Here is a 25,375-nt window from a genome sequence, read left to right as displayed (position 1 = left end):
TTTTAAAAGGATTGATACTTTATCTGGTTAATGGCTGTTAGAATCGTTTTTGAGCCAAAGATCTACTCAGAATGCAAGTATGTTTTCAAAACTATGATTTATCATTGTCCCATGGGGAATGGAGTTTGGAAAAATTTATGTTACATCTCGTAAATATGATGTATGTCAAAATTTGATTTCATGTCTAGGTGTGGGGCTCTACTTTGGTGGCAACGCCCCCGAAAAGATCTCCCCTGTCATTTTCAGATTATATAGAGTATGCATAATTATCAAAATAAACAAAAACAAGCCCCATTGCATACCAACCCTTATTTATTTATTAACATTTTTGTTGTTGAATAAACTCTGTTTTATTATTGTCACTATTCATGGGCTTCCGTAGAATCGCGTTTGTGTGTCACATGACGGGATAGAGAGGCAAAACGGAAGATAACGGTTCGCTAGTACCGGGTACTTGTTGTGCTAGTCAAAGACATCATTTTGCCAGTTGTATGACTGGCAACTAATTATGGTATCGATTACTAAATTATCATGACTAAAGGAAGGATGGACACGCTTGGTGAGTTTTGCAGTATGGCAGTAACGCCCCCCCACCCTGACAATCCTGCTTGGGGAATGAACATTGGATCTAACGTTAATGTATGTAGCTACCTAATTTAGCTGATTAAACTCAACGATTTATGTTGGAGTTGAGCGGTACCTAGCGTGGGCGGACTGAAGTGCAGACGTCACATAAAATTCGTTTTTTAAAATTATTTTAATTATTTCAGCACAAAGAATAGCCCGAAATTACACATGACATTGTTCTGTGTAATTGCGGGCTATTCTTTGGGTGCTGAAATCCAGTAGTTTTTGATGATAACTGAATGTTATGACGTCAGAGCTCCGCCCACACCATCGCCGCTCAACTCCAACATAAATCGTTGAGCTGAGTCGTCTAGTAACTAGCAAGCTCTTGAATTTCTGGCTCCAGCAAATATCTTCTCATACAAACTCAATGAGACAGGATGTGGACTGGTGCCAGATAGGATGGTGCGTTACTTCCACCAACAGCAGAGGTGGTGAAATAACATTTAGAATTAGAAGCTAGGTACTGTATACTAGCTAGCTAAAGTAGTGACGTGAACTAGCTAGCCTAGCTCGTGTGTACTAGCTAGCTGCAATAGCAACAGTGGTTAATATAACGCCCTGGACCAGATCTAGTGCGACGACAAGAGCTAGTGCCTAGCACACTGACACCACAGAGTTTCTAAACCCTGAGCGCATCTGTTATGAAGTTCGCAGACCACACGGAGTCGGCACCCATAATCTGCAGCTGAATGCTTCTCTGCAGTATTTGTATTGGAAACACTGGTGTTGAGCTACAAACTAATCCAACATTTTGCCTTTGGGAAATGTGCAAAGTCAGTGTTGACCAGCTGTAGCAACAGTAGCTGAACCATTTATTGTGAACACAGTTGTAGCTAGCTGACACTGCAGCAGGCTGTTTACCTCTGTGTTGTCTAACTATGGGAGTTGCCTGCTTTAAACTCTTTCTGACAGCTCACCTGTCAAGACACAATCAGTTTTATAAATAATTAATTTGGAATGAATAGGGTTTAGCTCAACAAAATGGAACTATTATGATTTTTTTTAAACTGCAAGCACAACTAAATCTTTCTCTCATGATGAAATGATCATGGGACATGGTTACAACAGCACAAGCTGAATTTGCTAACATGCGACAACTCCAGCCATGTCTCTCCAGTAAGGGCTGAATCATGATCTAGTCCTGATTCCTTGAACCCTCTCAGTGTAGTGATTGTGGGAACAGCCTGTGCCATTTAGCCAAAGCCTGGGCCTCTTGGCAGAGGTAGTAGCACGCTCACATGCAGGGAAGTTACTGACCAACACTTTGCCAGGTCTGTGTGGCAATCAGTATTTGTTTGCTTTTGACCTACTTTAAGGCACGTGCACAAGACAAAAGTACATGCACATGGTGCATAATAAACATAGCCTTGCAGGTGTTTACATGATTTTGTGCATGTGCCAGGTGATTGTACTGACCTGTTGCACCCTCTACAACCACTGTGATTATTATTTGACCCTGCTGGTCATCTATGAACATTTGAACATCTTGAAGAACAATCTGGCCTTAAATGGCCATGTACAGTGGCTTGCGAAAGTATTCACCCCCCCTGTCTTTTTTCCTATTTTGTTGCCTTACAACCTGGAATTAAAATATATTTTTGGGGGGTTTGTATCATTTGAATTACACAACATGCCTACCACTGAAGATGCAAAATATTTTTTATTGTGAAACAAACAAGAAATAAGACACGAACACAGAAAACTTGAGCGTGCATAACTATTCACCCCCCCAAAGTCAATACTTTGTAGAGCCACCTTTTGCAGCAATCACAGGTGCAAGTCTCTTGGAGTATGTCTCTGTAAGCTTGGCACATCTAGAAACTGGGATATTTGCCCATTCTTCATGGCAAAACTGCTCCAACTCCTTCAAATTGGATGGGTTCCGCTGGTGTACAACAATCTTTAAGTCACACCACAGATTCTCAATTGGATTGAGGTCTGGGCTTTGACTAGGCCATTGCAAGACATTTAAATGTTTCCCCTTAAACCACTCGAGTGTTGCTTTAGCATTATGCTTAGGGTCATTGTCCTGCTGGAAGGTGAACCGCCGTCCCAGTATCAAATCTCTTGAATACTGAAACTGGTTTCCCCACAAGAATTTCCCTGTATTTAGCGCCATCCATCATTCCGTCAATTCTGACCAGTTTCCCAGTCCCTGGCGATGAAAAACATCCCCACAGCATGATGCTGCCACCAACATGCTTCCACCAACATGCTTCACCGTGGGGATGGTGTTCTCGGGGGGTGATGAGAGGTGTTGGGTTTGCGCCAGACATAGCGTTTTCCTTGATGGCTTAAAAGCTCATTTTTAGTTTGATCTGACCAGAGTACCTTTTTCCATATTGTTAGGTTCTTAAATAACTCACGGACACTAGAGAAGCTTAACCAAGTTTAATTCTTCTCAAAGGGTCGACACAGCTGTATTCAGACAAAAAACATTTCTCACCATCACAAGTATATATACCCCACTTTAGACACTCCTTCTCTCCAATCCTTACATCCTATGGTTCCACAGGAAAAGGGTAACAGGATAATAAACCCTTATTACTCCCTTCAAGGGATCTGACCTGACCTCAACCCCTCCTTCGATCTAATCCACAGATGTCCATCCGCTCCCCTATAGCAATCCTGTGATCTCCTCCCGTCCACCCAACACATTCCAAAGCCATCTGTCTTTCTACAGTAAACCATTATCTTCTGACATAAAACCCAGTCTCTTCCACTCCTTATATTCTATGCTTCTGATCTATCACTTATTTAATATCTCAATGTTCAAAGTTTATCCCGAATCCAACAATATGCTTGGGGAGTCTCCCACATGCCTTTTGGCAAACACCAAACGTGTTTGCTTATTTTTTTTCTTTAAGCAATGGCTTTTTTTCTGGACACTCTTCCATAAAGCCCAGCTCTGTGGAGTGTACGGCTTAAAGTGGTCCTATGGACAGATACTCCAATCTCCGCTGTAGAGCTTTGCAGCTTCTTCAGGGTTATCTTTGGTCTCTTTGTTGCCTCTCTGATTAATGCCCTCCTTGCCTGGTCCATGAGTTTCGGTGGGTGGCCCTCTCTTGGCAGGTTTGTTGTGGTGCCATATTATTTCAATTTTTTAATACTGGATTTAATGGTGCTCTGTGGGATGTTCAAAGTTTTGGACTTTTTTTTTTTTTTTAACCCAACCCTGATCTGTACTTCTCCACAACTTTGTCCCTGACCTGTTTTGAGAGCTCCTTGGTTTTCATGGTGCTGCTTGCTTGGTGGTCCCCCTTGCTTAGTGGTGTTGCAGACTCCACAGAAGTCTGTGGCCTTTCAGAACAGGTTTATATATAGTGAGATCATGTGACAGATCATGTGACACTTAAATAAAGTCCACCTGTGTGCAATCTAACTAATTATGTGACTTCTGAAGGTAATTGGTTGCACCAGATCTTATTTAGGGGCTTCATAGCAAAGGGGTGAATACACATGCATGCACCATGTTTTCCGTATTATTTTTATTTTTTTGTAACAAGTTATTTTTTCACTTCACCAATTTGGACTATTTTGTGTATGTCCATTACATGAAATCCAAATAAAAATCTATTTAAATTACAGGTTGTAATGCAACCAAATATGAAAAACGCCAAGGGGGATGAATACTTTTGCAAGGCACTGTACTCTTATAATCTCCACTCGGCACAGCCAGAAGAGGACTGGCCACCCCTCTGACCCTGGTTCCTCTCTAGGTTTCTTCCTAGGTTCCTGCCTTTCTAGGGAGTTTTTCCTAGCCACTGTGCTTCTACATCTGCATTGCTTGCTGCTTTGGGGTTTTAGGCTGGGTTTCTGTAAAAAGGGCTTTATAAATACATTTGATTGATTGATTGAAATTTCAACGGCAGTACCGGTGTTCTAAAAAGTTGGGCAAATAATATTTAATAATACCTGTGGATATGTTATCAAAAATTTCGGCCAGCTGAAGGACCAACTGCACAGACAACCGATAGAGTAAGTTAAAATGTAATTTTATTCAATATTCTGTCTTGTAAGGAAACAGGAATTGGTATCACAGTCCGATTTATTAGGCAACTGATCTGCATGCTTTGCCTAAAGGAAAAGTTGGCTGGACTGCCTTTTCATTATCTCCAACTAGAGAAGCGGCTTTGGTTCAACTTCTGAAGGCAAGGCGTTGCACAGATGTGCATATCATTAGGCTAATGAGTACGCTAGGATATTTGTTTGGAATGCAAGGTGATAGATCAGTGAGTCTGCAGCACTTTGCTCAGGCTGATCGAATGTACAGATGAGGCATAAATGAGACAAAGATTACCCTCCCCAATCCTAGTTTTATAACCATTTTCCCCAGTGAATGTAAGTTCCAAATGTCCTGACTCTCAGCTGACACTACAAGGACACTAGTCAGCAGGTCCAACAATGTCACAGATGTCTCAAGTTTTGAGGGAGCGTGCAATTGGCATGCTCCCTGTAGGAATGTACACCAGAGCTGTTGCCAGAGAATTGTATGTTTATTTCTCTAACATAGGCCGCTTCCAACGTAGTTTTAGAGAATTTGATAGTATGTCCAACCGGCCTCACAACTGCAGACCACGTGTAACCACGCCAGCCCAGGACCTCCACATCCGGATTCTTCACCTGCGGGATCGTCGTGAGACCAGCCACCCGGACAGCTAATGAATCTGTGAGTTTGCACAACTGACGAATTTCTGCACAAACTGTCAGAAACCGTCTCAGGGAAGCTAATCTGCGAGCTCATCGTCCTCACTAGGGTCTTGACCTGACTGCAGTTCGGTGTTGTAAGCAACTTCAGTGGGCAAATTCTCACCTTCGATGGCCACTGGCAGGCTGCAGAAGTGTGTTCTTCACGGATGAATCCTGGTTTGAACTGTGCCAGGCAGATGGCAGACAACGTGTATGTCGTCGTGTGGGCGAGTGGTTTGCTTATGTCAACGTTGTGAACATGGTGGGTTTATGGTATGAGCAGGCATAAGCTACAGACAACAAACACAATTGCATTTTATCGATGGCAATTTGAATGCACAGAGATACCGTGACGAGATCCTGAGGCCCATTGTCTTGCTATTCATCCGCCGCCATCACCTCATGTTTTGCAAGGATCTGTACACAATTCCTGGAAGCTGAAAATGTCCCAGTTCTTCCATGGCCTGCATACTCACCAGACATGTCACCCATTGAGCACGTTTTGGATGCTCTGGATCGAGTATTCCAGTTCCAGCCAATATCCAGCAACTTCACACAACTATTGAAGAGTGGGACAACATTTCATTTGTAGACTGCAAATTAACCGCAAGAAGCCCAATCTGATATAATATTTGACTAAACATAATAATTTCAAACCTTGCTTACATTCGTATAAAATCACTTTTCTCTATTATGCGTGGAAATACTTGAACAGATTTACAAAATTATAATCACTTGGAGCTGATTTCCTGGTGTTTTTAAAAGTATTTTATGACCAACAATGAAAATTCAACAACAAAACAACTTGAGGGTCCAAATAAAACCACCCTCGGCAGTTGGGCCTAGTCTTATGCAAGGAGCATTTTTTTCTCTTACCCTGGATTTACGAGTTCCTGGGTGTGGGAGATAGAGGTGATGTCCGATTTAACATTTGCTGAGGGCTTTCCAAATGGAGGAATGACTGGTTTTACCTCTCAGTACTCGTAGGTCTCGCGAGCTCAGATTTCTGCTCAGTGCTGTCACTTTTAGCACTATCATTTCCTGTGTCTTCAACTGGAAATGAACATATTAGGTTTTACTGAAGAAGTGGAACTTAGGGGCATTCATTATGAGCTACTTAGTGTGAACATTTTATTCAAGAAAAGATGAGCAATGGTAAGATAAAATATAAAAACGAAATATCAAACTTTTAATTGGTTCACTCAATGGTGCGGAGGAACAGGATTATTTTAACATTGACCTAGATGACACACACTATAATAAACTTAACAGAATAGCCTAGTTCCTCTTTGCGTTAGCCCTGAAACTACTGTAGGCAGCATGATCCAGATGTTTAGGATTCTTGTGCTATGTCAATTGAATAGTTACTTGAAGCCAGGAGAACTCTACTTTATAGGGACTGGTGTGGGCTTCATATGTTTTGAATGAAACTAATATTACTACATTAGCCTACACTGGCACCAAGAGGCCTATTGCTTTATGTCGGTCAGCCCGTTGAGTTGCAGTTTCCGCTCTGTAAAATCCTTAAAGGCATGTAGTTTTCTAAGAAAATACTACTACGCTGTGGTTTATGTACCAACAAAAACATCAGCTCTAAGAGCACCACCACAGCCCTTTTTATTTTAGTTGACTGAGAACACATTCCAGCAACAACCTGGGGAATAGTTACAGGGAATGAATGAGCCAATTGTAAACTGGGGATGATTAGGTGACCTTATGAGGGCCAGATTGGGAATTTAGCCAGGACACTGGGGTTAACACCACTACTCTTATGATAAGTGCCATGGGATCGTTCAGTGACCGCAAAGAGTCAGGACACCTGTTTAACATCCCATCCGAAAGACAGCGCCCTACACAGGGCAATGTCCCCAATCACTGCACTGGGATATTTTTTTTTAGACAAGAGGAAAGAGTGCCTTCTACTGGCCTTCCAACACCACTTCCAGCAGCATCTGGTCTCCCATCCAGGGACTAACCAGGACCAACCCTGTTTAGCTTCCAAAGCAAGCCAGCAGTAAGATGCAGGGTGGTATGCTCCTTTCAGGTTCCCTCTAAACAAGTTTGGGAGCTAGCCAAAAGTGGTGTGTATGGAAACAAAGTGGTCATTGTAAAGGCAATTCCAGATATTGGCAGTATTAATTTGATGACAAATGTATGTTAGCCCACTCATAGTGACTTTGTTTCTATATAAAAGCAATGTAGCCTAATAATGCAATATCATTCCATAAATCTTTCTCAAAGGAATCAATCAGATGACAATTAATTCAATACTTTCCCAGACAGGCTAATGCCCATGTGTTTAGCACCTGATAGGACCTCAGAAGTTGAAGCCACTACTGTGTGCCAGTATTACAAATCAAATCAAATTGTATTTGTCACATGCGCCGAATACAACAAGTGTAGACTTTACCGTGGTACAATTTAGATTAGACTAGGAAAACGTTCAACATTCTTTGGTTTGTATTTCAAATGAAGGAGGGAAATACAGCATGCGTAGGCCTACATGTTATTATTAGTGTGTAGGCCATAATGAATGTTAGCGGAACTCGACAGCGAAACTGGACAGACATGCGTATCGGAGCATTGCTACGTAGACAGGTAAACACAGGTGCGCTTTTGACACGCGACGCAAAAATAGCATTGCCAACCACTCTAATCACAGTTTCGGATATAATTATGACCAGATAAATAAGGTAAGTACTACTTTCGTTGATATTTCAAATAAATAGAAAGCCAACATCTGTGATGATATTTACATCGTACCTAAAACAGGTTACTGATACGTGTATACCCGGAAGCCAAAACAGCTTCAACATTGCCAACATTTCTGTTAATGTATTATTTATTTCGATAGGCTATTCGAGTCGATGAAATTAGTTTTACCCTCACCTCGACCGCACTTATGGTGATCTATTCAGAAGGGGCTCTTTTTCATCGTTTACCGGTCGTAGCTGCTGAGGGGAGAGGGGTTGTCTTTCCAAGGGAATAATATATCTGTTGTCAGATTACTTTTTTTCTTGTATAAACTGGTAATGATAATATATAGGCTAGTGTTGGCTTATCAAATATCCTATTTTCGCTATGGATAGACCTTAACATTGTGCAGGCAAGCAGTTGGATAGTTTTAACTAATTATAGGCTATCTACTGTAACTGTATAGTTTATTAAACGAATATTTGCCCCCCAAAATGTCTAATGTTCTATAACCTGAATAAGTATTGTAACCCCTTGGTCTTCCTTGTTTTATTACAAAAGCTTTATCTTGAAAAATTGATGAGAGTTTGTTAACTTGTAGAAGCAAATAGATAAACCCTACTGCATTTGAAACTAGGCATGGAACAACACCCTCTTATTTGTTTCAGTATCTATGCCACATCAATCATATGCCCACCCGTGTCAATTCATGTGTAAATGAAGGATTACACCGATATATAAGAATTTTTCTATTAATTAATTTAGTTTACATTCACTTACTTGAGTTGATTGAATGAAAAATGGAATGGACCCCCTACACTGATTCCCAATTGGTTCATTCATTCATACTGCTAGTGTAATACATTTGCCTTTCTTTCATGTGAGCTGTGTGTGACATTGGTGACTTTTACAGCTTATGTGTGCCCTGTTAATGTTAACATAATGGGTGTGTACATGCAGTGCAGTGTTATGTTGTGTTTGCAGTCACTGTGTTGACTGTGTCTGTTGACTAACCTCAAGCCTGTTCCACAGGTAGTCCGGAGAAGGAGCCACCGGGAGGGTTCTGCTCCCCTAGTCCTAGGAGAGAACCCCACCGCAAACCCGAAACACACATGGTAGGAGCCTTTAGCTCATCAATTAAACATCAGTTAACTGACTACTTACATTCTTTGCTCCCTGTTTAGCATAAAGCTACTAGTATAACCCACACCAATAAAGAGGACTATTATTTAAATTTAATTTGGTGCTGAAAGCTGAACAATGGGTTCCATATCAACTTGTCTGCAATGCAAAATGACACCTGGAAATCAATGTACTGCTTTTGAATGAATGACATCTACTCTGATTGCTCTCTCTGTCTGTGTGTCAGGATGTCCAGGGGTTCAGATGGGTGCGCTGGCGTGTCTGGCTGTGTCACATTGGGTCCGTGTTGTCCCTGGGTCTGTTGCTGGTGCTGTTTCGCTGGCGCCCTCGTCTAGGAGTCCTTGCTCGCTGCAACTCCTGTCCCCTGGCCTTCGCCGATATTCTGCTTCTGAGGGTAATGTCATTGTCATGATTCAGTGTTTTTTGGTAGTTTAGGAAGCAGCACTTGGGTTAATGGTTTTATTCTTGATCTTCTCTCAGGACAGTTTCGGACAGCAGTATGTCGTGGAGGTCCTCACAGAAGAGCTGGAGGAGGGCAGGTTAGATACACGTCTTTATCATCAGACCATCTGTTGTATGTTGACATGAAAGATTTTCCATATTATTAGCCTAATAGAATTGCTCTGTCAGTGCTACCATTAAAAAAAACACTGTCATTTTCAAATGTTCAGTGTTTGGATATTGGTCAGCTGGAATGCACTGACTCCTGTACAATGACTCCTGTATGTAGTTGAATCTGTTGCTCTGTAACAACTCATGTTGGTCGTCCTGACTTCTGATGTAGTGTTTCTCCTTGTGCTCTCGGTAGTTTGGAGCCGGCAGGGAGTGAGGCGGAGGACAGTTCAGACTGGAGAGATACTGTCCAGCTACACAAAGAGGAGGTAAGGAAGGGGTAGTAAAATTGTATGAACAAAGTTGAATTGAATTAAATTGTATTGAAGGTGCAGCTACAGAGCCAATGGCTAGAGAAGTCTGTAGCTTTTATGCATCCTGAATGCTTTTCAGGTACCGCTGCTGCATTACTACCTGTTTGAGGGGCTGCGCTACGTATGGATGGCCAGGAAGGGAGCCTTCTGTCGTGTTAGGTACTGTATGGGGGTGTAAACAGGTGTGGGCTATTGGGTTGGACTGGAGTCAGTGGCATTTTTATATATATATATATAACAACATAAAATGTTGATGTTGCCTCTTCCTCCACAGTGTCCTCAATGAGGACTGGACATGTGCCGACATTTATCGTTTCCGGGAGGGCCTGAGTTGCCTGGAGCAGAACACCAGGTACACTGCTCCACATGATGGGATCACACCCTTTCCTCAAGGGTCCTCTCTCGGACCTAGTTCTTTTTGAAGGCTTACCTCAAACACTTACGTCAAACATACTTTAATTTCCACACACTTCACCCCCCCCCCCCCTTGCTGCCTCATCCAGTGTCTGACTCCAGTTCTCTCCATCTTTCAGGAGGAAGGTCTACGGGACCAATCTCATCGATGTGCCTGTGAAGTCCTTCATGCGACTACTGATTGAGGAGGTGATTGGCTTGAACAACGATTGACGTTTTCTCATTGATTTACATGTACAGGACTAGATTTACTGACCATTTGCAGTGGTGCACTTGTTTATATTCATAAGGGAAATATACATTCACAAAAGCCGAATCATGAAACTTAGGCTTAAGGTCTCATTGTTCCACGTAAACTTTAATCTACCAACAGTTACATACAATAATACAGGTTTAAGGCCTGCTCACTCTGTACCCCTCTCTCTCTTTATCCATCCATCCCTTTATTCTCCCTCCCTCCATCTCTGCAGGTGCTCAACCCATTCTACGTGTTCCAGGTGTTCAGCATTGCTTTGTGGCTGACAGATAGTTACTACTACTATGCTGCTTGCATCGTCATCATCTCCCTTATCTCCATATGTGTGTCTCTCTACGAGATCCGCAAGGTGAGTGACACCAGGAGGCTCCTCCCATGTCTTCTGTGCTCCCATGAAAGCTTTCAGATAAATGTACAAATAGGTATTTTTGAGATTGTTATGGTTCTGTTATCGTGGGTGCTACATTATGGATACACTCCTTTTTATATTCATATTTTCCTATTACCTGTTATAGGGCAGACTATCATTTAGCTGTCTACATGTTCACCACTGAATTGTCGATTCTGTGGTTCCACAGCAAAGCAACACGATCCGTAGCATGGCTCAGCAGATAACCAATGTTACCGTGCGCAGAAGCTCCGGGGGTGAGCTTTCCCTCCATTTTTGTCTTCCACAGCCAGCGTACACATTTTAAGCAGATGTTATCGTGGGTTTAGCAAAATGCTTATGTTCCTATCTCCAACAGTGCAACCTAACAATACACGCAAATCCCCAAAACAAAAGTCTGCATCCTCTGCTCTAGTAGGAGCCGATTGATGCCCTGGCTCTGTCTTTCAGAGGAGGACAGTTTGAGCTCTGTGGAGCTGGTCCCGGGGGACTGTGTGCTGATCCCTCAGGAGGGGCTGCTGCTGCCCTGCGATGCTGCTCTGCTGGCCGGGGAGTGCATGGTCAACGAGAGCATGCTAACCGGTGAGGCCAAACAGAACTCGATCACAAAATTACTTCAGTCATGAACTACACTGAGGTCTGGCTGAAATGTGCATTAAGTTGAAACTTTCTCAACTCTCGTCACAAAATGTCTAGTTGAACTTGCCAATGATCAACTCGTTGAATGTCTCCTCCGTTGACAGTTACTGATTTTCGATCCTTTTGAAGCTCTTAGTAGTGAGCAATGGGAATCCATTGTAACAGCCACCTGCCTTACCTCTAGGTGAGAGTGTCCCTGTGATGAAGACCCCGCTCCCGGCTGCTGGGGGGCGTTACAGCCCTGAGGCCCAGCGCAGACACACCCTCTTCTGCGGCACGCAGTGCATCCAGGCCAAAGGGGGCCGGCCAGGAAGGGGCGGGGCCATTGCCGTGGTCACAAGCACAGGTGAGACGGATACTTTTACACTACCAATATGAAAGGTCAAACAACAGACAGTTAAATCATGCATATGTACAGTGTATGTATGTATGTACAGTACCAGTCAAAAGTTTGGACACAGCTACTCATTCAAGGGTTTTTCTTTATTTTTACTATTTTCTATATTGTAGAATAATAGTGAAGACATCAAAACTATGAAATAACACATATGGCATTATGTAGTAACCAAAAAAGTGTTAAACAAATGTAAATATATATTATATTTGGGATTCTTCAAAGTAGCCACCCTTTGCCTTGATGACTGAGTGGTGATCCTGAGTGGCGCAGCGGTCTAAGGCACTGCATCACAGTGCTAGATGTGTCACTACAGACGATCCCGGGCTGCATCACAACCGATCTGGAGTCCCATAGTGCGGCGCACAATTGGCACAACGTCGTCTGGGTTAGGGATGGGTTTGGCCGGGGTAGGCCGTCATTGTAAATAAGAATTTGTTCTTAACTGACTTGCCTAGTTAAATTAAGGTTTAAAAGAAATCCTGGAATGCTTTTCCAACCGTATTGAAAGAGTTCCCACATGTGCTGAGCACTTGATGGCTGCTTTTCCTTCACTCTAACTCATCCCAAACCATCTCAATTGTGTTGAGGTTGGGTGATTGTGGAGGCCAGGTCATCTGATGCAGCACTCCATCACTCTTCTTGGTCAAAAAGCCCTTACACAGCCTGGAGGTGTGTTGGGTCATTGTCCTGTTGAAAAACAAATGATAGTCCCACTAAGTGCAAACCAGATGGGAAGGCGTATCGCTGCAGAATGCTGTGGTAGCCATAGTGGTTAAGTGTGCCTTAAATTCTAAATAAATCCCTGACAGTGTCACCAGCAAAGCACCATCACACCTCCTCCATGCCTCATGGTGCGAACATCACATGCAGAGTAGTCACCCTTTGCCTTGATGACTGGGTGGGGATCAGTTAACACTTTTTTGGTTACTACATGATTCCATATGTGTAATTTCATAGTTTTGATGTCTTCACTATTATTCTAGTAGAAAATAGTAAAAATGAAGAAAAATCCTTGAATGAGTAGGTGTGTCCAAACTTTTGACTGGTACTGTATGTATATACATACAAAATACACATGCACTTTCTTATGCATGTACATAATTAGACCTCATCATATTACATTATAAAAGGACTGTGTTTGTCCTCCACTCAATGTTGTTGGTTTTTGTCCCTCAGGGTTCTTCACAGCCAAGGGAGACCTGGTCAGCTCCATCCTCTACCCCCAACCTATCAACTTCCGCTTCTACCAAGACGCTATTAAGTTCTTGCTTTTCCTGGGGGGTGTAGGTAAGCCCCGACACAGTAGAGTTGCGCGTCGTAAAATAACTCACTTTTGAATTATTTTAAATGGGTGCTAGACAAGTTTTGAGAAGTATAAAAGTATTACCAATTAGCCCCTTGTATTGTGTAAACATATCATTTCAGCATGAACCAATATTTAATTGTGTTTCAGCATTGTGTGGCACAGTATACAGCATCGTGATCCTAAGCAGAACCAACGTAAGTATTTGCCATACCAAGCTTATTAATACCATGAGTTCATTTCCACCCTAATTGATTAGATAAACAAACAACAATGTGGTGATCTTGGAGCTGGACAAAAATATTTGACCCTCTGAGGATTATTTCTTAATAAGATGTAATTGTGTCTCTAGACCACGTGGTGGGAGCTGGTGATTCGGGCTCTGGATATTGTGACCATCGTGGTGCCCCCTGCCCTCCCTGCTGCTATCACCACCGGTACCATTTACGCCCAGGGTCGTCTGAAGAGAGAAGGGGTCTTCTGCATAAGCCCCCCGCGCATCAACATCTCTGGGAAGGTCTCGCTCTTTTGCTTTGACAAGGTGAGGCCCCAAACCAGTATGCCCTAGTGTGTATGTGTGTGTTTTGGGGCGGACGCAGCTAGGAGGACTGACAGCAGTTGAAATCATCTCTTGGTCGTGTTCTGTAAGCACACAACAGGAGAAAACATTTTGAAATGGAGCAAGTTATTGTTTTTCTTTGCAAAAAGCTCTGCTACGTTACGCTCTACTGAACATGACCCTGGTGAAGAACTATTTTGAAGCAGGAAGTGTGTGTCTACTCTCTATTCCTCTCTATTCAGACAGGCACTCTGACTGAGGAGGGACTGGACGTGTGGGGGGTGATGGAGGGTAGTGGAGCTGGGTTCTCTGAGCTGGTCCCTGACCCACGCCTCCTGCCCCAGGGGCCCATGCTCTCTGCAATGGCCTGCTGCCACTCTGTGGCCTTGCTGGGGGGACAACCCCTGGGAGACCCTCTAGAGCTCAAGATGATCGAGTCCACTGGCTGGGTAAGACTGAGAAACCAAGAACCATATTTATGGAGTGATTGTACTAGGTGCAAAGTCAGTTCTTCAATAGGGGCTGAGTATTTCACCTGTGTGACTGACTGACTTTTCCTGCCAGGAGCTGGAGGAGCCTGCAGGAGATGACAAAACGTTAGACTCAGAGTTCGGAGGTCACAGGGTTCTGGCAGTGATGCGACCCCCTGCCTGTCAGCTCCAATCTGAGAGTGTAGTGAGTATCCCACGTGGTCATGGCCCCTGAGGTGTTCACAGAGCTGAAATAATCTAATAAGTGAATTCAATCAATGTGGTGGAAGAAGCTCTTAGCTTTAATTGTTGGCCCAGACCTGTGGACACCAAAGGGGTTGGTATGAAAAAGTTAGCACTATCTAGGCCTAGGGCTTCGTGGGCCTGTTTCCATAGTGACAGACTTTGAGTCTGGCTCACAAGGTTAATAGTGACCTACCTAGCCTTCCCCATCTACTGACAAGGTTTTCTTTGTTCTTGGGTTCTTCTCAGATTATTAATTCATTATTCATAGGAGCTCTGCAATGTTTGTGTCATTGGGTACACTTGAAACCCTTTACCCAGATCAGCGTTTCCCAAACTCGGTCCTGGGGACTCCAAGGGGTGCACATTTTGGTTTTTGCCCTATCACTACACAGTTGATTCAAATAATCAAAGCTTGATGAGTTGATTATTTGAATCAGCTGTGTAGTGTTAGGACAAAAAACCTAAATGTGCACCCCTTGGGGTAGACAGGATTGTGTTTGGAAAACACTGACCTACAGTAGATAGTGGTTTGTGTCAGGAGTGTTAAGGCCATTGTCATAAACTGACCTCCAGTTATCATGACATCTGTGAAATTGCTTTAACACCGTTATGAAGGCCTTATGATGAAGGATTCAAGCCAGGGAGTTTAACCATGCTTTTCTTCTCTCCTGTCCCATCAGTCCATCCATGAGGCGGTGGCCCTCGTGCAGCGTTTCCCTTTCTCCTCGTCCCTCCAGCGGATGAGTGTGGTGACGGTGGCTCCCGAGGGACAGTTGTCCCTCGCCTTTATCAAAGGGGCCCCAGAGATGGTGGCCAGCCTCTGCCTGAGAGAAAGCGGTATGGAAGAGAGAGGGAGACAGAGTGGAGAGAGCTATGAATTGAAATAGATATTTCACAGAAAGAATAAGTTGCTGTAAGATTAGCATTGGCACTGGTTTGTGATGTAATTGTGTTTTAAGCCTGTCTTTTTTTGGTTATTGTTTACTTATACTGTCTTTCTTTTAAACCGTGACTTGCAGTGCCTGCACAATTCTCAAACACCCTGCGTACTTTCGCAAGTGACGGCTTCAGGGTGCTAGCTCTCGGCTACAAAACTCTGCATGGGCAGACTGACTTGAGCACCATTGAACGGTAAGACATTTTTATGAAGAACATCAAATGCGGTTATGTCCCTTCTAGCTACTACCCAAGTCCTCAACAAATTCTTCTTAACCGGTGCCTATAGCTCCGCTGATGAACTATCACGTCAGTAGGTGTTGATGGAGCTGTGTTGGTGTCCACAGGGGAAAGGTAGAGCAAGACATGCAGTTCCTGGGTCTGCTGGTGATGAAGAATCTGGTCAAGCCGGAGAGTGCCGAGGTCATCACTACCCTCAGATTGGCACATCTTCGTACCGTCATGGTCACTGGTATGAATAGCATGTCTCTTTTCTGTCTTTGTAACCCAAACATAATTTGACTATTAGAAATATCAGTCACGGCCATAGAGGACCGCAGTGTACAGGATTCCCCCCCCCCCCCCCCCCCCCCCCCCAGGAGGGTTAGTGCTGGGCTAGAACAAAACATGTATACGCTATGGCCCTCCAGAGCAACCCATTCTAAGGCATACACTCTTAAGTCCAATCCTCTCACTCAAAGATATTACAGTATGTCCCACAGCAGGCCATCTAGCCTAAGTATTTTCTTTCCTACTTCACAGGTGACAACGTTCTGACTGCAGTCAATGTGGCTCGAACCTGTGGGATGGTGGGCTCAAACGAGAGGGTGATTTTTGTTCACGCCACCCCCCAGACGGGCCAGTCTATGCCCTCACTGCGCTTCCACCTGGGGGAAGGAGGGACGGAGGCCACAGCTACACAGAGCTCCATAGATATGTACACTCAGGTTTGTCTTTACCTCATGCTAGGGTGAATCGTAACTTCCACTTAAGTCGAATTTTCACTTGGTCATTCATAGGGCTGTTATGGTGACCGTATTACCGCCACACCAGCGGTCACGAGTCATGATGACATTCAAATTCCATGTGACCGCTGAGTCACGATAATTAAGCTTCTGATAGTCATTAGTAGCCTAACAAACTTTCTAACTGCCTGGTACTCAGCACTCCATTGTCCCTTTAATCACTTTGACATCAATACAAATGTAATCAAAAACTTATTGAGAGCCCATGAACTCTTGTTGTGCAACATTTCTATAGGCTATGCAATTGCATGAGAAAACAGAGTGATGGCCTCTATTAAAAATAGGAGGATCCCATAAGCTTTCTATAGGCTAGGCCTACTATATTTATTTCTAAACTTTCCTAATATTAAGCACATTGCTTCTCTTTACACAGGAGTATAGCCTATCTGGCTGGCATAAAAATTAACCACGGGGAAAGCATCCTCCATTTCCTATTTAAGTGCATAGATGACATGTATTTTTTGCCCCCGTTTTCAGACAGGTGCATGATAATCGTCCATTTGAAATCAAAATGAATTTCACACACATATTATTTAGTATATGTAAAGATGAGATAAAATCAAGAATAATCTGATCGGTGACAATATTAGCCTATCACTTATATACACTCCTCAAAAAAATAAAGAGAACACTTAAACAACACAATGTAACTCCAAGTCAATCACACTTCTGTGAAATCAAACTGTCCACTTAGGAAGCAACACTGATTGACAATAAATTTCACATGCTGTTGTGCAAATGGAATAGACAACAGGTGGAAATTATAGGCAATTAGCAAGACACCCCCAATAAAGCAGTGGTTCTGCAGGTGGTGACCACAGACCACTTCTCAGTTCCTATGCTTCCTGGCTGATGTTTTGGTCACTTTTGAATGCTGGCGGTGCTTTCACTCTAGTGGTAGCATGAGACGGAGTCTACAACCCACACAAGTGGCTCAGGTAGTGCAGCTCATCCAGGATGGCACATCAATGCGAGCTGTGGCAAGAAGGTTTGCTGTGTCTGTCAGCGTAGTGTCCAGAGCATGGAGGCGCTACCAGGAGACAGGCCAGTACATCAGGAGACGTGGAGGAGGCCGTAGGAGGGCAACAACCCAGCAGCAGGACCGCTACCTCCGCCTTTGTGCAAGGAGGAGCACTGCCAGAGCCCTGCAAAATGACCTCCAGCAGGCCACAAATGTGCATGTGTCTGCTCAAACGGTCAGAAACAGACTCCATGAGGGTGGTATGAGGGCCCGACGTCCACAGGTGGGGGTTGTGCTTACAGTCCAACACCGTGCAGGACGTTTGGCATTTGCCAGAGAACACCAAGATTGGCAAATTCGCCACTGGCGCCCTATGCTCTTCACAGATGAAAGCAGGTTCACACTGAGCACGTGACAGACGTGACAGAGTCTGGAGACGCCGTGGAGAACGTTCTGCTGCCTGCAACATCCTCCAGCATGACCGGTTTGGCGGTGGGTCAGTCATGGTGTGGGGTGGCATTTCTTTGGGGGGCCGCACAGCCCTCCATGTGCTCGCCAGAGGTAGCCTGACTGCCATTAGGTACCGAGATGAGATCCTCAGACCCCTTGTGAGACCATATGCTGGTGCGGTTGGCCCTGGGTTCCTCCTAATGCAAGACAATGCTAGACCTCAGCAGTTCCTGCAAGAGGAAGGCATTGATGCTATGGACTGGCCCGCCCGTTCCCCAGACCTGAATCCAATTGAGCACATCTGGGACATCATGTCTCGCTCCATCCACCAACGCCACGTTGCACCACAGACTGTCCAGGAGTTGGCGGATGCTTTAGTCCAGGTCTGGGAGGAGATCCCTCAGGAGACCATCCGCCACCTCATCAGGAGCATGCCCAGGCGTTGTAGGGTGGTCATACAGGCACGTGGAGGCCACACACACTACTGAGCCTCATTTTGACTTGTTTTAAGGACATTACATCAAAGTTGGATCAGCCTGTAGTGTGGTTTTCCACTTTAATTTTGAGTGTGACTCCAAATCCAGACCTCCATGGGTTGATAAATTTGATTTCCATTGATCATTTGTGTGTGATTTTGTTGTCAGCACATTCAACTACATTCAAAGAAAAAAGTATTTAATAAGAATATTTCATTCAGATCTAGGATGTGTTATTTTAGTGTTCCCTTTATTTTTTTGAGCAGTGTATATTATATATGTATTATCACTTGTGAAATATGCCCAGTTTAAGGCAAGAAACAGGCCTAATTAAAAAAAAAAAAGCTTTTACAAATCATAGTCGCACACCTCATGTTGCATGGCCTATACGTTTTGATTAGGTATGTATCACAACTAAAGTGGCCAAATAACTTCTTAAAATGAAGCACATTAATCGGCTTTACAACGAGTGTAGAGCCTTAACTGGCATGTATACGCAGCATGTGAGTTTCAAGTTTGGGGAAGATTATTTTCACCATAAAAATGCACTACCTAATTGAACATTTGTGCTTATAGCCTACTGCCGTGTCCACATTGCTGCGCTTATAATGTGAAGAAATGGCCTAATAGTTTATCAACATTTTGAGCTAAACGTTCTGAATTGTTGTGTCAGGCTCATTGCTTAAAACAGGTTTTTTGATGCTAGTGGTTGTATTAATTTTAGATCTATCGCATCCCACAACTGTCCCAGACTGTTTGGTATATTTATTTCTCGCACAGAATAGAATAGGTCAACTTTTGTACAATGGAGGATAGTAGATTGACATAGGCTAACGCTTTGCGGGTTCGTTAGGCATCTTGTCATCTTGTTGGCTGACAAAAAGTAAATGTGGACAGTTCTTCCAATATCTTCAATATGCGCCTCGGAATTGGATAAGGACGCGCGCAGTTTCCTTCCCGGTGTGTCAGGCTTCACTTGTAGCCTGTGAGAAAGACCAAATCATGTGAGTTAGAGGTGCTTCGGCACAGTCGGGAGATGGGAATTATTATATTCAGCCCAAGGGCACAATGGCCACTGGCCGTAAAAGGCATGGATTTTCTTAGGGGGCATTACTGCCACACAATTATAAATGTTTTATTTTACCTTTATTTAACTAGGCAAGTCAGTTAAGAACAAATTCTTATTTAGAATGACGGCCTACCCTGGCCAAACCTTAACCCGGACGACGCTGGGCCAATTGTGCGCCACCCTATGAGACTCCCAATCACGGCTGGTTGTGATACAGCCTGGAATCGAACCAGGGTCTGTAGTGATGCCTCTAGCACTGAGATGCAGTGTCTTAGACCGCTGCGCCACTCGGGAGCCCAAAGGGGATGCAGCCGGGAAAGTCTAGGCATTATTTAGTGCTTTTCAAATAGTGAATGAGAGACTGATGAAGTGTGTACAGCCTGCGCAAAAACAAAAGGCAGAACTCATGCATTTTATGCAACTTTTGTCAAATCATCATTAGTCGCATCATGCAGCCTTAGAATGTATTAAAAAATCATAACATATAGAACAATATTTGTATCACAACTACATTTACATAACTAAATTAAGCATATAGGAGTGCCTGTTTCTTTGTTAACTGCTCAACACAGAATAGTCACGTGCGCACTCCCTCAAATCGCTTGGAGAAAATATCCTTTCTATTTTATTCAGCTTTGTTCAGTTGTATTCTTCGTACTATAAAATAATGCCACAGAATTCTGCTAAAGGAACCAGTGTAGCCCACAGCCAAATGTAATAGCCAAATCAGGGCTTAACATAAGGACAACTCAGAGTATGTTATTCTGTTCTTCTGAAATAGACTACATTTTCTTCATATCATGTTTCTTTAGACCTGTCGAAAAGAAATCATGGATTTATTGTGATGGTGTAGGCTATATTACATAGATTTATTAGACTTTTTAAAATGTAAATGTTCCAAAGGTCTGCATCGGTGGCTTGTAGGCTATGCGTGGAAGCCAGGAGATGCTAAATGTTTTTATTTTAATTAACGGTAAATTACAGTGAGACCGGCAGTTATTTGCTTGACAATCACCGGCTGACAAAATTTCATGACTGCCACAAGTCAAGTCATGGATTGATGTCAATGGGAGACTAAGTGAAACATTTTAGGAGGTGGAAGTTAGGATCCACCCCACTGTTCTTTCATGTTATAATTTTATTTTGAGACAGACTTTTAAAAAAACTTTTACAAATCATAATCAATTTCCAACCCTATTACGGAAGGTACTGTTTGTAATACTCCAGTTCACCACCGCTTGCTTTCTCAGGGTCTGTACCAGGGTGTTATCAACTATCACCTGGCCATCAATGGAAAGTCCTTCTCCGCCCTGTGTGACCACTTCCCTGAGTATCTCCCAAAGGTGAGACCACCTTCCCATTGTCCACTCTACTCAACAGCCACCCAGTTAGCTGAATAGTTTTAACACATACTGGGGAAATGGTTCTGAATGGTCAGTATGATGCTGTTGTGTAGAATAGACAATGCATTATGAGTGCGTTGTGTTATCAGGTGTTGATGCGGGGAACGGTCTACGCACGGATGGCCCCTGAACAGAAGACTCAGCTGGTCACAGAGCTGCAGAAACTGAAGTAAGAGAGGGGGAGCAGAGGTGGAAAGAACAGAGGAAACCAGTCAGGGAAGAAGAGACCAGACTAGAATGAGAGAGATGGAGGGTAGAGTCATGCATAGGGAAAAGGAGGAAGACACAAAAGAACTCGGTAGCAAATGAAGGTACATGAAAGGATAGATGGACAGACAGGCAGATTCTTCCATTGATTGGCTCTCTTCGGCACAGCTCGGTAGTGTGAAAAGGGAATAGTCCTAAGTTCTCACCCATTCACCCTCTCTCCCTCCCTGTGTAGCTACCGTGTGGGCATGTGCGGAGACGGGGCCAATGACTGCGGAGCCCTAAGGGCCGCAGACGTAGGCGTGTCTCTGTCAGAGGCAGAAGCATCTGTGGCCTCTCCCTTCACCTCCAAGTCAGACAACATCAGCTGTGTGCCTCTACTCATCCGGTAAGGACACCACACTCTGTTCAAGAGTAGCCTGACATCCAACACATCCAACAGTAATGAGTACTGTAATGTCATAGGAAAAATAATATGTGCCGTTGTCATTCTTTTTAACAAGGGTGATTCTTCCTCTGTCTCACAGGGAGGGCCGGTGTTCTCTGGTGACATCATTCAGTCTCTTCAAGTACATGGCCTTGTACAGTCTCATCCAGTTCTCCTCTGTGCTCATCCTCTACACTGTGAGTTCTACAGTAGTTGTTCTGCCAAGCTTATAGTGTTTCTTTACCCCTGGAAAGAAAGACAGGAGATATGCCAGATAATGTGTGCAGTAGTTTGGAGGGGTTCATTGTGCATACTTTCTCATGTTTCATCACTTTAGCCAAAATACTATAGCATGTGTTTAACTTAATTATTGTATGTACAGTTGAAGTCGGAAGTTTACATACACTTAGGTTGGAGTCATTAAAACTCGTTTTTCAGCCACTCCACAAATTTTTTGTTAACAAACTATAGTTTTGGCAAGTCGGTTAGGACATCTACTTTGTGCATGACACAAGTCATTTTCCCAACAATTATATACAGACAGATTATTTTACTTATAATTCACTGTATCACAATTCCGGTGGGTCAGAAGTTTACATACACTAAGTTGACTGTGCCTTTAAACAGCTTGGAAAATTCCAGAAAATGTCATGGCTTTAGAAGCTTCTGATAGGCTAATTGACATCATTTGAGTCAATTGGAGGTGTACCTGTGGATGAATTTCAAGGCCTACCTTCAAACTCAGTGCCTCTTTGCTTGACATCATGGGAAAATCAAAATAAATCAGCCAAGACCTCAGAAAAAAATATTGTAGACCTCCACAGGTCTGGTTCATCCTTGGAAACAATTTCCAAACGCCTGAAGGTACCACGCTCATCTGTAGAAACAATAGTACGCAAGTATAAACACCATGGGACCATGCAGTCATCATACCGCTCAGGAAGGAGACACATTCTGTCTCCTAGAGATGAATGTACTTTGGTGCGAAAAGTGCACATCAATCCCAGAACAACAGCAAAGGACCTTATGAAGATGCTGGAGGAAACCGGTACAAAAGTATCTATATCCACAGTAAAATGAGTCCTATATTGACAGAACCTGAAAGGACGCTCAGCAAGGAAGAAGCCACTGCTCCAAAACCGCCATAAAAAAGCCAGACTACTGTTTGCAACTGCACATGGGGACAAAGATTGTACTTTTTGGAGAAATGTCCTCTGGTCTGATGAAACAAAAATAGAACTGTTTGGCTATAATGACCATTGTTATGTTTGTAGGAAAAGGGGGGAGGCTTGAAAGCCGAAGAACACCATCCCAACCGTGAAGCACTGGGGTGGCAGCATCATGTTGTGGCGGTGCTTTGCTGCAGGAGGAACTGGTGCACTTCACAAAATAGATGGCATCTTGAGGAAAGAAAATTATGTGGATATATTGAAGCAACATCTCAAGACATTAGTCAGGAAGTTAAAGCTTGGTCGCAAATGGGTCTTCCAAATGGACAATGACCCCAAGCATACTTCCAAAGTTGTGGCAAAATGGCTTAAGGACAACAAAGTCAAGGTATTGGAGTGGCCATCACAAAGCCCTGACCTCAATCCCATAGAAAATTTGTGGGCAGAACTGAAAAAGCGTATGCGAGCAAGGAGGCCTACAAACCTGACTCATTTACACCAGCTTTGTCAGGAGGAATGGGCCAAAATTCACCCAACTTATTGTGGGAACTTGTGGAAGGCTACCCAAAACGTTTGACACAAGTTAAACAATTTAAAGGCAATGCTACCAAATACTAATTGAGTGTATGTAAACTTCTGACCCACTGGGGATGTGATGAAAGAAATAAAAACTGAAATCAATCATTCTCTCTACTATTATTCCGACATTTCACATTCTTAAAATAAAGTGGTGATCCTAACTGACCTAAGACAGGGAATTTTTACTTGTATTAAGTGTCAGGAATTGTAAAAAACGGAGTTTAAATGTATTTGGCTAAGGTGTATGTAAACTTCCGACTTCAACTGTATCTAACAGGCACAAACTTTTTCTGAATCTGTAGAATGCTTTGGAATGTTATTTTACCCTCCCCCACCTATAGCACGTGTTGATTCTATTTTGTGTACCCCATTCAGGAGAAGACTAACCTGGGCGACCTGCAGTTCCTGTTCTTTGACATGGTCCTGGTGACGCTGCTGGCTATCGTCATGGGGAAAGGGGGCCCAAGCACAGAGCTGCACCCCCAGCGGCCCCCAGCCAGCTTGCTGGCGCTGCCAGTCCTGGCTAGCCTGACGCTGCACACCCTACTTCTCATCCTGGGCCAGGTGTCTGCTCTGCTGATCACCACCTCCCAGGACTGGTAAGAACCATTTATGAATAGTGATTATGATCAGCTTGATTTGTATAGCACCTTTAATACTGTATAATATTTAGGGCTGTCCCCGACAACAACCAAAAAAATCTTAGTCGACCGAGAGCCATCTGTTCGATTGGTCGACATTTTAAAACGTGTATTTTTCCATATATAGACACAGTCTATGTTTGAATGAATCAACTATATGTAGGTTACTGAGCTTGTTAAGACACAAATTACTAAAGAGGGCGCCAGAGATCAATATAGCCTAACCAGAAGGAAAAAAAACTGTTCCCGGCCATCCTCCCCCTGTTGCAGGTTTTGCTGTTAGGCTCCTGAAGTTATGATTTTCATATGCACATTTCAGTGGAACAGTTTCATTTATAAAGTCTTCATATTTCAAAATCAATGTCATGTGGTTCATCAAAATTCTATCTAAATGAAAATTATACAAATTTTAAAGTAACTTCCATTGCCAATATGTGAAAATAGCCTACATAAAGCCAACTAATAAAACAATTGCAGCCCGCAGGTAGAAAATATTCTGATAAATGTCCTATAAATCACATTGGCTACGCATGGCCTGTCTGCAAGAAACTTAAAACATTGTATCAACTATTGTATTAACTTGGTCTGGTGGGAAGCTTGTGCTAGCAAACTAGCAACATTGTAGAAAATATTCTGGGCCCTCAGTTTCCAGCGCCAGTGAGCTCCGGACAGACACTGCAGTAGGCTATTTAGCGCAAGGGATAAGAAGTAATCAGGTATGCCTATTTTATGACGTTTCCACCAAATCACAGCATTACTTTTTTTCCCCTTTCATGCTCAGTGGTATTTGAAAGGGAGAGTTGGAAAGATTTTTCAAATAGGCTATGTTGAGGAACTATTGTCATCAGGGCCGGCAAAAATCTGCCCCCCCCCCCCCAATAGGTTTGGCCTTGGGCCAATTTATTTCTCAGCTAAAAGTCGGGGGAACAGAACATAATAGCATCCCAATTTAATAGGCCTATGCTACAAATTAAACACAATTTTTAACACATCTGGTTAGTAGGCTATATAATCAGTTCAATGTCAATAACATAGCCTAATATATTCAATCTGATGACATTGATAAAATCACCAATGCCCTGGACGTTCTGCCGCCCTAGGCGAGACAAAAATAGTTACATCTTAGACATCCCTATGAATCTAAGCATGGCACCTTTCTACCCGGACATAGGCTGTACTGACACAGAAAACTGTAAACTTCAACTGCTGGCTACTCGTCCGTTGTATAACCCAATAACCCAGCTTCTCATCCGTTGTATAACCCAATAACCCAGCTTC

General features: G+C 43.3%; 1 protein-coding gene across 2 annotated transcripts in view; it reads left to right on the top strand.

Annotated features, from left to right (window-relative positions):
* Positions 1 to 412: 412 nt before the first annotated feature.
* Positions 413 to 25,375, top strand: part of atp13a2 (ATPase cation transporting 13A2) — a 44,665-nt gene continuing 19,702 nt past the window's right edge. Inside the window, exons 1-26 of one of the 2 annotated variants that reach the window (XM_039010874.1) lie at positions 413 to 559; positions 9,046 to 9,128; positions 9,383 to 9,550; positions 9,637 to 9,695; positions 9,965 to 10,037; positions 10,162 to 10,241; positions 10,357 to 10,434; positions 10,616 to 10,685; positions 10,967 to 11,101; positions 11,331 to 11,397; positions 11,591 to 11,722; positions 11,964 to 12,125; positions 13,353 to 13,463; positions 13,630 to 13,676; positions 13,832 to 14,020; positions 14,281 to 14,487; positions 14,603 to 14,713; positions 15,435 to 15,591; positions 15,774 to 15,885; positions 16,038 to 16,162; positions 16,453 to 16,637; positions 20,922 to 21,014; positions 21,164 to 21,243; positions 21,517 to 21,669; positions 21,809 to 21,905; positions 23,832 to 24,055. In XM_039010874.1, coding sequence (XP_038866802.1) covers positions 532 to 559; positions 9,046 to 9,128; positions 9,383 to 9,550; positions 9,637 to 9,695; positions 9,965 to 10,037; positions 10,162 to 10,241; positions 10,357 to 10,434; positions 10,616 to 10,685; positions 10,967 to 11,101; positions 11,331 to 11,397; positions 11,591 to 11,722; positions 11,964 to 12,125; positions 13,353 to 13,463; positions 13,630 to 13,676; positions 13,832 to 14,020; positions 14,281 to 14,487; positions 14,603 to 14,713; positions 15,435 to 15,591; positions 15,774 to 15,885; positions 16,038 to 16,162; positions 16,453 to 16,637; positions 20,922 to 21,014; positions 21,164 to 21,243; positions 21,517 to 21,669; positions 21,809 to 21,905; positions 23,832 to 24,055 — 3,026 coding nt within the window. In that variant the 5' untranslated portion in view covers positions 413 to 531. Of the gene's footprint in view, positions 560 to 7,920; positions 8,013 to 9,045; positions 9,129 to 9,382; positions 9,551 to 9,636; positions 9,696 to 9,964; positions 10,038 to 10,161; positions 10,242 to 10,356; positions 10,435 to 10,615; positions 10,686 to 10,966; positions 11,102 to 11,330; positions 11,398 to 11,590; positions 11,723 to 11,963; positions 12,126 to 13,352; positions 13,464 to 13,629; positions 13,677 to 13,831; positions 14,021 to 14,280; positions 14,488 to 14,602; positions 14,714 to 15,434; positions 15,592 to 15,773; positions 15,886 to 16,037; positions 16,163 to 16,452; positions 16,638 to 20,921; positions 21,015 to 21,163; positions 21,244 to 21,516; positions 21,670 to 21,808; positions 21,906 to 23,831; positions 24,056 to 25,375 lie in introns of those variants that run through there. The other variant, XM_039010875.1, reaches the window with a different exon arrangement.

The sequence above is a fragment of the Salvelinus namaycush genome, chromosome 16, assembly GCF_016432855.1.
Source record: "Salvelinus namaycush isolate Seneca chromosome 16, SaNama_1.0, whole genome shotgun sequence".
Lineage (NCBI taxonomy): Eukaryota > Metazoa > Chordata > Actinopteri > Salmoniformes > Salmonidae > Salvelinus > Salvelinus namaycush.
Note: the sequence above shows the minus strand (reverse complement) of the source record. Positions and strands in the feature narration are given on the sequence as shown.